Here is a 9,988-nt window from a genome sequence, read left to right as displayed (position 1 = left end):
AAAAAAAAATAGCCTTACGTGGTGGCGGTGCCTATCGTCCCAGCTACTTGGGCGGCTGAGGCAGGAGAATGGCGTGAATCTGGAAGGCGGAGCTTGCAGTGAGCCGAGATCGTGCTGCTGCGCTCCAGCCTGGGCGACAGGGTGAGACCCCGTCTCAAAAAAAAAAAAAAAGAAAAAAGAAAAAAATGTTCTAGAGGAAAGAAGTCAAGTCACTTTAACTCACTTTACACAGAAACTCTTGTAAATGCATGCTTAATAAATGCTTCTGATGATGACAATGAAAATGATTGAGACATAATTCTGTAGGACAAGCAATACGATTTTTTGTCACAGTCTCAGAAAAAAGGACCGAAACAAGGAAGAACCTCCTGCTCAGCCCATCATGACAGTGTGATTTTCTTCTTCGCGCCTGAGGCCCGCCATTCTCCACAGCTGTTGAACGAGTTAATGAAAAGTGCCGTGGGAAAGCAGACTGAGGATGGAAAGTAGAACTGCAGAGCAAGGACTCTGGAGTCCTGCAGACGTGAGTTCAACTTACGAGCCATGTGACTTTAGTTTCTTGACCTTGGAAGTTCATTGACTTTTGCAAGTCTTTGTTTTCTCTTCTAAAAGATCTGTAGCATTTTGTAAAACTTTCACCATCCATAAAAAGCAATACTAATAGTACCCCCCTTGAGGCATTGTTGTTAAGGATTGAGTGAGAATTTTTTAAGTGCGAGCACAGTGTCTGAAACATAACAAGTTCTCCATAAAAAGTTGGTTATTACTACACTGCATTTAAAGCTAATGCTTTTATTTACAAATTGTTTGTAGTTGTTAACAGCATAATGATCCAAATATACAGTCATTCCATTGAATTTTGTTTTGGATTAGTTTCTATAGAGTTAGCTTCTTTAAGAAAAACATTTGTCTTAATTTTATAGTATTTTATACTTTGCATAGATAGCTTATTTCAATGACACATGGTTTTGACAGAAAGTCTCCGTATTTCCTTGAATCCTTTTAAATTATATTTTTCTGAAATGCTAACAACAGTGGTGGTTAGTAAGGCTGAAAAGGAGTTCCATTTTGGTTAGTCCTGTAGTAAGGAATTGTATGAAAAGTTGGCCACAGGAATTAGGCTGGATACTGAAAGCAAAATTCTCTATACAAAGTAAAGGCACTAGATTAATCTTTGCCAGATGCCAAATAATTATTACATATGCTTTAATATGGAAAGATCTCCAGGGTATGTTGGTAAAAACTGCAGAGTGCAGAACAATGTGGAAAATACGTTCTAGTACATGTTTGAAAATAAATGTAAACAGAAAGTTAGATTGATAGGAATCCAGATATTTATAGATATATGTGTATGTTTATATAAGCCTAGAACATTTTTGGAAGGATTTACAAGAAACTGTCAGTAATGATTGTCCTGGAGAGAATAACTGAATATTGATGTTAGATGAGAAACAGTTTATTACATATTTTATAGTACTTGTTAAATATTTTATTAGTATTTATTTTACTTTTAAAATGAAAAGCTAGTATAAAAATTACCACTATCATCAATGATCATTGATTGAATTCTTACCCATTGTAAGGGTAGACTTTATACTCCTAGAAACCAATGTTCACAAGCATCTTGCAAGATGAGTAGAAGTTGTGTAGCTCGTACAAGAGCTTGTACAGAGCAAGTAAAGGATAGTTGTTTCTCCTGCTCTTAAGCAGAGTTTTCAGAAATTTATAATTCATGGTCACTAGTATAGGTATTTAGCTCTTTACTAACATAGATAGTAAAACTAATTTATTCAATTATGATCTCAAGTCATTGGGATTACAAATTCTGTCAATATCTATCACACCTATAGTTTCATTTAAGGTAGAGCCTTAAAATAATGTCTTTCAAACCTGTTTTTTATTTTACCTATTAGAATAATTTTGTCATGTAACTTTTTCCTCACTTGGAAATTATAACCAAAATTTACACAAAATCCAATTGGTTTTCTGACTAGCCATGTTCTGCCATTCAGTATGAATGTGCTATCGCTATTATAACTTTTAAAAGCATTATAAATCACAGTTACAAAAAGTATTGTCTAGCTTATACTATGTCAATTACCTTCTACTTTTAAATGATTTAAGTAAACACTATTATTTATATTTTTTGCATACAAAATCTGTGAAGGGTCTGAGTATAATCATAAAATGTTTGTTCTGTTGATGATTTCTAGTTGTGATTTGAGGAACTACCATAAAAATGTCAAGGGCCACAAGGAGGTGGCAGCATAGCTACAACACATTGCAGGTTTTCACTTCTTATATTTGAGGGGGGAAAAGTAAGGGGGTAGCTGAGTCAAATTCACTAGCAAACAATAAAGAGATAAACTGAAGAAGGCCCAGGCTGCTACACATGGAGAGGCAGGCTAGGCCGTACAATTTCAGCAACACTAGAATGGATCTGGCTGCAGAAATGTGCACATTGTAGATTGTGTGGTTGAATCTGAATTCTACTCCCAATTTGGCTATGTGGATATCTCTTCATGATTTAATCAAGATGAAGTTTCCTAGATAACTGAGCATCAAGTCTATACAAAGAGTAGCTTATTACTATACGCGTTCAAAATGATTATTCAGAGCTTAGGCCTAATTTTTAATATTTTAATTTGCCATTCCTTTGTGTCTAAGAAAAAAAATGCTTTAAGTCAAAGTTCAGTCTTTAGTTTCATCTTATCTCTTCAAAAGTGATGCAATATTCCAAACAGCTATTCCATTTTCTAATGCAGCTATAACATTCCTACTGTGTGGTCATTTAGATGGCTTTCTTTTTCTTTCTTTTTTTTTTTGTGTCGGAGTTTCACTCTCGTTGCCCAGGCTGGAGTACAGTGGCATGATCTCAGCTCACCACAACCTCTGCCTCCCAGGTTCAAGCAATTCTCCTGCCTCAGCCTCCCAGGTAGCCAGGATTACAAGCATGTGCCACCATGCCTGGCTGATGTTTTTTTTTTTTTTAGTAGAGAAGAGATTTCACCAGTTGGTTATGGCTGGTCTTGAATTTTTGACCTCAGGTAGTCCACCAGCCTCAGCCTCTGAAAGTGCTGGGATTACAGGAATGAGCCACCACACCTGGCCTTTAGATGGCTTTCTAAACTCCTGATCCTTTAGAGCTTTTCTCCCTTTATTGAAAGATTTACATAAGCCATGGCTTTTGCAATTATAAATAAGCTACTTTTCTCTGTCTGGAATGTCAGTCCTAAGAACAATGTGAATTTATTCCATTACTTTTTTAATGAAGTTAGAATTCTATTTTCTTTTGTTGTAAATTGGGGAAGTAGATGAATGAGAATATTTAAATTGTGATACTAACTTTGAAAAAGGAGGTAACTTTAAAAATTATCATGTGTGATGTGGTATTGTGGGAAAGAATTTAAGGTCTTTTTAAAAAAGAACTTTGATTCATTTTAATTCTTCAGAAACAATTGAAATATCTTTTTACGATGCCCTAAATTTCTTCCTGCCTTTTCCATGTCTTGGAAACTCCTGGTGGCTGCTTCTGTCAACCTTCTTTTCATTTTTCTTCTCCTTTTTCTCTCTGCCATTTTCCTTTCCTTTCCTGACACAGAAAAGGACAGTGACACCTCAGCTGGATTTCAAGAGTTCAGATTGCCTCCCTTCTCAAAAATCTTCATGGAGCTACCATGTTGTCTGAAATTGTTGCATTGCTAACTTCTTTTGATTAAAGCATCAAATATGCCAGATAAAATCTAAATCTTAGGCCTATAGGGAAACCAGCCATTTGGCAGACTGTTGCCGATTTAGTACACAGGACTAGCAAGGTTTGGTGGGGAAAGGGGATAAGGAAACAAAATTAAAAACATGGACTCCTCCTCAGGAAGTCACTCAGTCTCTGGTGGTAGGACCCAGAGTCAGGGACCCTAGCAGCCAAGGCAAATACATTTTAGAGATGGATTTTCTTGAGGAAGGAAAGGTGAGCAGAAACTAAAGAAAGATTTTCCCCTTTATTATCATCTTTCCTGAGAGTAGTATTCCTAGACTTTCTGGAGTGGATGATCATTTAAAAAAATATTGAAGGAATGAATGGATGAATGCATACAAAAGGAACTATTTCAATCATTTTCTTCTCTCTCCTCAAAACTTGGACAACAGTAAACTCATTTGAATATGTGACATCTAATCATTCTTTTTAGCAGGTAATTATGTTTCATAAAGAATGATATTTATTCCAAACTGGTCTGGAAGAGCAGGAAGATAAAGTTGATCAGTATATTTTGGAGAAAGTTATGGAAGAAGAAATCTACTAAGTTATAAGTTTGGAGGCTGGGTGTGGCGTCTCACACCTGTAATCCCAGCACTTTGGGAGGCCGAGGTGGGCTGATCACCTGAGGTCGGGAGTTTGAGACCAGCCTGACCAACATGGAGAAACCCTGTCTCTACTAAAAATACAAAAAAATTAGCTGGGTGTGGTGGTGCATGCCTGTAATCCCAGCTACTCAGGAGGCTGAGGCAGGAGAATTGCTTGAACCTGGGAGGCAGAGGTTGCGGTGAGCCGAGATTGCACCATTGCACTCCAGACTGGGCAACAAAGCGAGACTCCGTCCCAAAAAAAAAAAAAAAAAAGATTAGAAAAAGTGCTGCCTCATACTTCTAACACACTTGGGAATCCTGGCTGTGTTTCTTAAATAATGAAAAGTTTAGCCACTTCTGCTGCTTCTGTACTTAAATTTAATTTAGTTATTTTTATATGCTTAAGCACATTCAGGAGCCTCAGGCAAAGTTTTAAAGAGGAAGGGATAAAATGCTGAATCTTATAAATCTGTGCCCTCTCTTTAAAGAATATAAAATTACCCCTATGCACTAAAGGCTGGCACCCACAGTATTAACTACAGCAAGCACAAATGTTTTGCTTTTTATACGATTGACATAGAGACATTAATACTGACGTGAAACCAGCTTGATATTCCGTTTGACGTGTTTAACCAAGTGTAAATAGAGTAGACTATAATCATAAACAAGGTACAACATATTGCCTAACATTTAGAGTTAATTCTTTAGTTCTCTATCCTAAGTCAGAAAACATTTGTTGAGCTGGGCACAGTGGCTCATGCCTGTAATCCCAGCTCTTTGGGAGGCTGAGGTGGGAGGATCCCTTGAAGTTAGGAGTTCGAGACCAGCTTGAGCAACACTACAAGACTCTGTCTCTACAAAAAATAAAAAAGTCAGTCAGGTGTGGTGGTGCATGCCTGTAGTCTCAGCTACTCAGGAGGTTGAGGTGGGAGGATTGCTTGAGCCCAGGAGTTCAAAGCTGCAGTGTCCACCACACTTCAGGCTGGGTGACAGAGTGAGACTTTGTCTCAAGAAAAAAAAAAAAAATCCAAAGAAAAAGGCATCTGTGAACCACTTTTTTGTGTATTTTCTGTTTACTGGGAACTAGGGACAGTTTTGTAAGTAAGATGGATAGTGTTTGGAATAGACCTCTCCATTTGACTGTTTCACATTCATTCATAGTGTAATGAAAGAGAAGGAAATGACCTGAAGTTATGAATAAGGGAGGACACTTGCCTGTGTCCTTCAAGCTTACCTTTGCGAGTTGCTCGTGAATCTCAAGCAGGCTGGGTCGGTTGACCTTGGGTCCACTGATGCTGCCGGTGTTGCGATAGTACTCTATCTTGGGAACGGCATCCATGGTGTTGTGGCCAAAAGTTTGTAGGTAGTATGTGTTTGTGTGAGAATCATAAGCATGAAAACTGGCATCTGTTTTAGCAGTTTCTCCACTTTGGAGGAAATTGTCATAGCACTCCTGATTCCCAGGCCTAAAGCTGATTCTGAGTCTTTTCTGAGCCTCATCCCCAAAAGAGGTTTCTTCATAATGTGGTGGGTCAGTGTTGTCATTTGCCATTGCACTGCTCTCATGGTTCTCATTTATGACATTAACTTGAAAGCGATTGGTATTACTGGGCACTGAATCCAGAAATATGTTGGAAGAGTTGTTCAGTGACATCTTCCAAAATTGATTTTTTACTGAGCTATCTACCTTATGGTTGTGTTAAAAAATCTATGTATTTCTTCATCAAAATAAACACTAATGTGCTTCCATTAGGGAGCTCCTGGCTTTTGTTCTAGACCATTCAATAAATAGATTCTTGATATATTGTCTCTTATGTAATCTTCAGGATGTTCTTCAAAGCTGTCATTGAAAAAGAAAATTAAACTTGTTCCAAGTAATACAAATATATTTAGGTAAGGGTGGGATATAAGGGAACAGTTTTATTTTACAAGACACACAATTTTAAACTCATTTCACTAAAATTTATCTATCCAGGAACCTTAGTCATGTGAGTAATTAAATCCAATAATAAATAACTGGAAAACTGTTCCAGCAAACAGAATTTCCAATGCAGTCATTAAAATGTTACCTGTGTTTGTAGTATTTGCTTGGATTCAGTGTACTGGAGTTCACTATGACTTTAGCACAGATGTAATTTTACCTGTTGAATACAGTAAGACCTGATGAGAATGTTCTCAGCCTAAGACACAGTTCACTGACAGTACTAAATACTGAAATTGCAAAGTATTTTGATTGATAGGAATATACACTATATGACATGTAAAATGAAAGACAAAACTTCTAAAAAACATATTCTTGCTATGTTTATAAAAATCTGTACATGTTCAACTAATAAATTTGTTCCAAATTTTGCTACCTATACAAGTAAAAAATTATGTTTTAGAATATGCATTTAAAAAATACATCCCATCAAGATGATGTCTCTGTAAATTCTTGGATCTTTTACAGGATCCAAATGTTTCATTTGCTTATACATTTGTTTGTTTTGCAAATACTAACATGAAACCTTAAAAATATGAATATAGAAATAAGTCATATATCTATAAGAAATAAGTCATATACCTTAAAAAAGTCCTCTGTTATATTCAGGGAAAATAATCATGCTCTACTGACTCACTTTAATGAAATGTCCTCAATAATTGAGAGGTTTATATTTGACTGTGAGATGAATAGACTTCACAATAATTTTCACAATTTCATAGTGCTGGCCTGTCTTAAAACACTTTCTTTAGAATGATATTTCCTTATTTATATCTTAAAATTCAGCTTTTCAAGGGAAGTTCTAGAAACATGAGATAAGTATAAATAAAAACTTGTCTCTTTCATGCAATTATTAAAGCTGTGTATTTGAATTAAAAAAAACCCTCAACTTCATTTCTCAAGTATCCTAGGGAAATTGTAAATGAAGCTATTATCTTTTTAGTTTTTAGAAAACACTTCTCTTCATAGTCCTTGACACCCTCACTACTCTTCAGAATCTACTTTATAACACAATATTAAGTATTATTTTTACCCTGCCCAGAAATGTTCAACTTACCACCAAGGAGCCTTCTTCCGAGGAAACGTAACCTGCTTCAGAGTCACCCAGGAATATATGGGGCACTTAGCTTTCAGCCCAGAATGTTAGGCTTCTGCTTATTGGTTAGAAACTTTCTTGAAGGAGATGACTGTGCAATGATTGGCCTGGAATAGTACTGTAAGCCCTACCAGGTCATTAGCCCTGAGGAACCTTAAGCACCACATCAACTGGTAACTAGTAGTAAACCATTAATCCTTTTAGGCAGGAAGTAACATAGTTTCTTTAATTCATAAGGACAATTGCATTGCTTAATAGCAATTGTCCAAAAAATATGAGCATTGCATTAGTCATTTGGGAATAGATTGAGTTCCACCGTCTTATGTCAGATAAGCCCTAGTGACCTCCTATTGTTTAGCACGTGTAACAAAATATAGTTCTCCAGAGATAATTTCTATACTCTGTAACGAGAAAGTAGTATCTGAAATGATTTTATCTTGCTTGTAGTAGATGTTACCTCGAGTCTTTTGCATGGGAAGTAAGTAGATTGGGAGTGGAATCAATGATTTATTGAAAATATTTCTAGTTTGGGAAATATGGGAAAACTGTTTTTTTTTCTTTTGAGACGGAATCTTGCTCTGTTGCCCAGGTTGCCGTGCGCTGGTGCAATCTTGGCTCACTGCAACCTCTGCCTCCCAGGTTCAAGCGATTCTCCTGCCTCAGCCACCTGAGTAGCTGGGATTATAGCTGCCCACCAGCACGCCTGGCTAATTTTTTTGGTAATTTTAGTAGAGATAGGGTTTCACCATGTCGACCAGGCTGGTCTCGAACTACAGACCTCAGGTGATCCGCCTGGCTCAGCCTCCCAAAATGTCGAGATTACAGGTGTGAGCCACTGCGCCCAGCCAGGAAAACTGTTTTAAGCAGGAATCAAACTGTGGGTAAGTATCCCAGTGGCACTACTAAATGACCTGTCTCGAACTGGAAAAACATTTTTTTGTCAAATTCAGTTTTTGAGTTTTGTTGAAGAAAAGATTTTTCTTTTTCAGATTTGCAAGTAGGTGATTATTAACACAGCAAACAATTCCTCCCTCAGGTCTGTCAATGATTTTCAATCAGGATGATTGAATGAGTCCTCTTTGTTTCTCATAAGAAACGACTCAAGTGATTTCCAGTTGTCTGAATAGCTCATTTGTGGTGTAATATAGTGGCTAGGAACAAGACTCAAGTCAGAAGGCCCAACTTATGTCCTGGCCCTGCCACTTGCTGTCTGTGTGAACTCAGTCAAGTTACTCAATCTTTCTGTGCCTTAATTTTCTCATCTGCAAATGCAGATGTGGATAATAATTGTACCTACCTTGTTGTAGAGTTATTTTGAGGAATGAATGAGCTAGTTTGTGTATGGGGTTTAGAACAGCAACATTTTTTTTTTTAGCTTTATATAGTATTTTATTTGCCAGTTAATAATTTTCTTCCCCCTTTAAACTATTAATCTCTTGATTACCTGTTCCATTGCTCTAGACTGTTGTGAATTAAGCAACCCTAAATTTACACCTTCAAAGGGATGACAGGTGAAAGTTTACATCTCCAAGGCATAGAACTTAGATCTAAACACCATTATTTGCTGAAACAAAAAGGACATGAACAAAGGCCCACTCAAAACAAGATTGTCAGGAAAAGTATCCTAAACAAAGGTAAGATTTGGTGTATAAACGTTAAACCAATGTCTTTTTTTTTTTTAATATACTTTAAGTTCTAGGGTACATGTGCACAACGTGCAGGTTTGTTACATATGTATACATGTGCCATGTTGGTGTGCTGCACCCGTCAACTTGTCATTTACATTAGGTATATCTCCTAATGCTATCCCTTCCCCCCCTCCCCACAATAGGACCCGGTGTGTGATGATCCCCTTCCTGTGTCCAAGTGATCTCATTAGAACAGCAACAATTTGTACTTAGTGCTTGCTTTCACTATTTTAGCACTATTTACAATTAGCTGGAGATTATTTCTTAGCACATTCAAGATCGTGAGGTGAATCATTAGAGATTGGGATAGATATTTTGTCTATAAAAATAAGTGTGAAGGTAAGTTAGTGAACTGATTCAGGATTATAGAAGTGTCTAGAGACACCTAAGTAAAACCCTTTAGATTCTCTTCGTCAGGTAAATGTCATGCTAATCAGTCAGGCTCAATGTCGTGAGGCTATATCAGAAATAAAGACAGAATTACACGTATGTACCTATAACTCATTGCACTCTTGAAGGCCACCAGTACAAGGCATTTATCTGTTCAACAAAGGGTTCTGATTCCTCATATAGAAAGTGTTTTGGCATAGGAATGTCCCATTTCAAATTCAACTGGGTGGGGCTGGGACCCAAAACAGGTCCTATTCACCAGACCAGGACAGAAGCCATGAACTGACATCCTCCAACCCTTTCGGGAGCCACTTATTTACTCCGCAACCTTTTTTCTTTACCAGTGACTGTGAATACCCCTGATACCAGTCAATTTCCTTTTTCTTGCTGACTGACTGCCTGACTTCAGAGTGGTATGAATTTGTTTTAGTCTTGGTCTTACATCAACCAGACATTTTCATTCTAAGCCTTTTATCTCTTACTGTGAAA

At 37.1% G+C, this 9,988-nt stretch overlaps 1 protein-coding gene across 2 annotated transcripts in view; it reads right to left on the bottom strand.

Moving 5' to 3' along the window:
- Positions 1 to 7,412, bottom strand: part of SLC12A1 (solute carrier family 12 (sodium/potassium/chloride transporter), member 1) — a 100,666-nt gene extending 93,254 nt beyond the window's left edge. For both annotated transcript variants that reach the window (XM_011928567.1, XM_011928568.1), the window contains exons 1-2: positions 7,383 to 7,412; positions 5,579 to 6,184 (exon numbers count right to left, since the gene is read on the bottom strand). In XM_011928567.1, the coding sequence (XP_011783957.1) occupies positions 5,579 to 5,998 (420 nt within the window). In that variant the 5' untranslated portion in view covers positions 5,999 to 6,184; positions 7,383 to 7,412. The remainder of the gene's footprint in view (positions 1 to 5,578; positions 6,185 to 7,382) is intronic.
- Between the last annotated feature and the right edge of the window lie 2,576 nt (positions 7,413 to 9,988).

Source organism: Colobus angolensis, unplaced genomic scaffold (assembly GCF_000951035.1).
Source record: "Colobus angolensis palliatus isolate OR3802 unplaced genomic scaffold, Cang.pa_1.0 Scaffold78, whole genome shotgun sequence".
Taxonomy (NCBI): domain Eukaryota; kingdom Metazoa; phylum Chordata; class Mammalia; order Primates; family Cercopithecidae; genus Colobus; species Colobus angolensis.
Note: the sequence above shows the minus strand (reverse complement) of the source record. Positions and strands in the feature narration are given on the sequence as shown.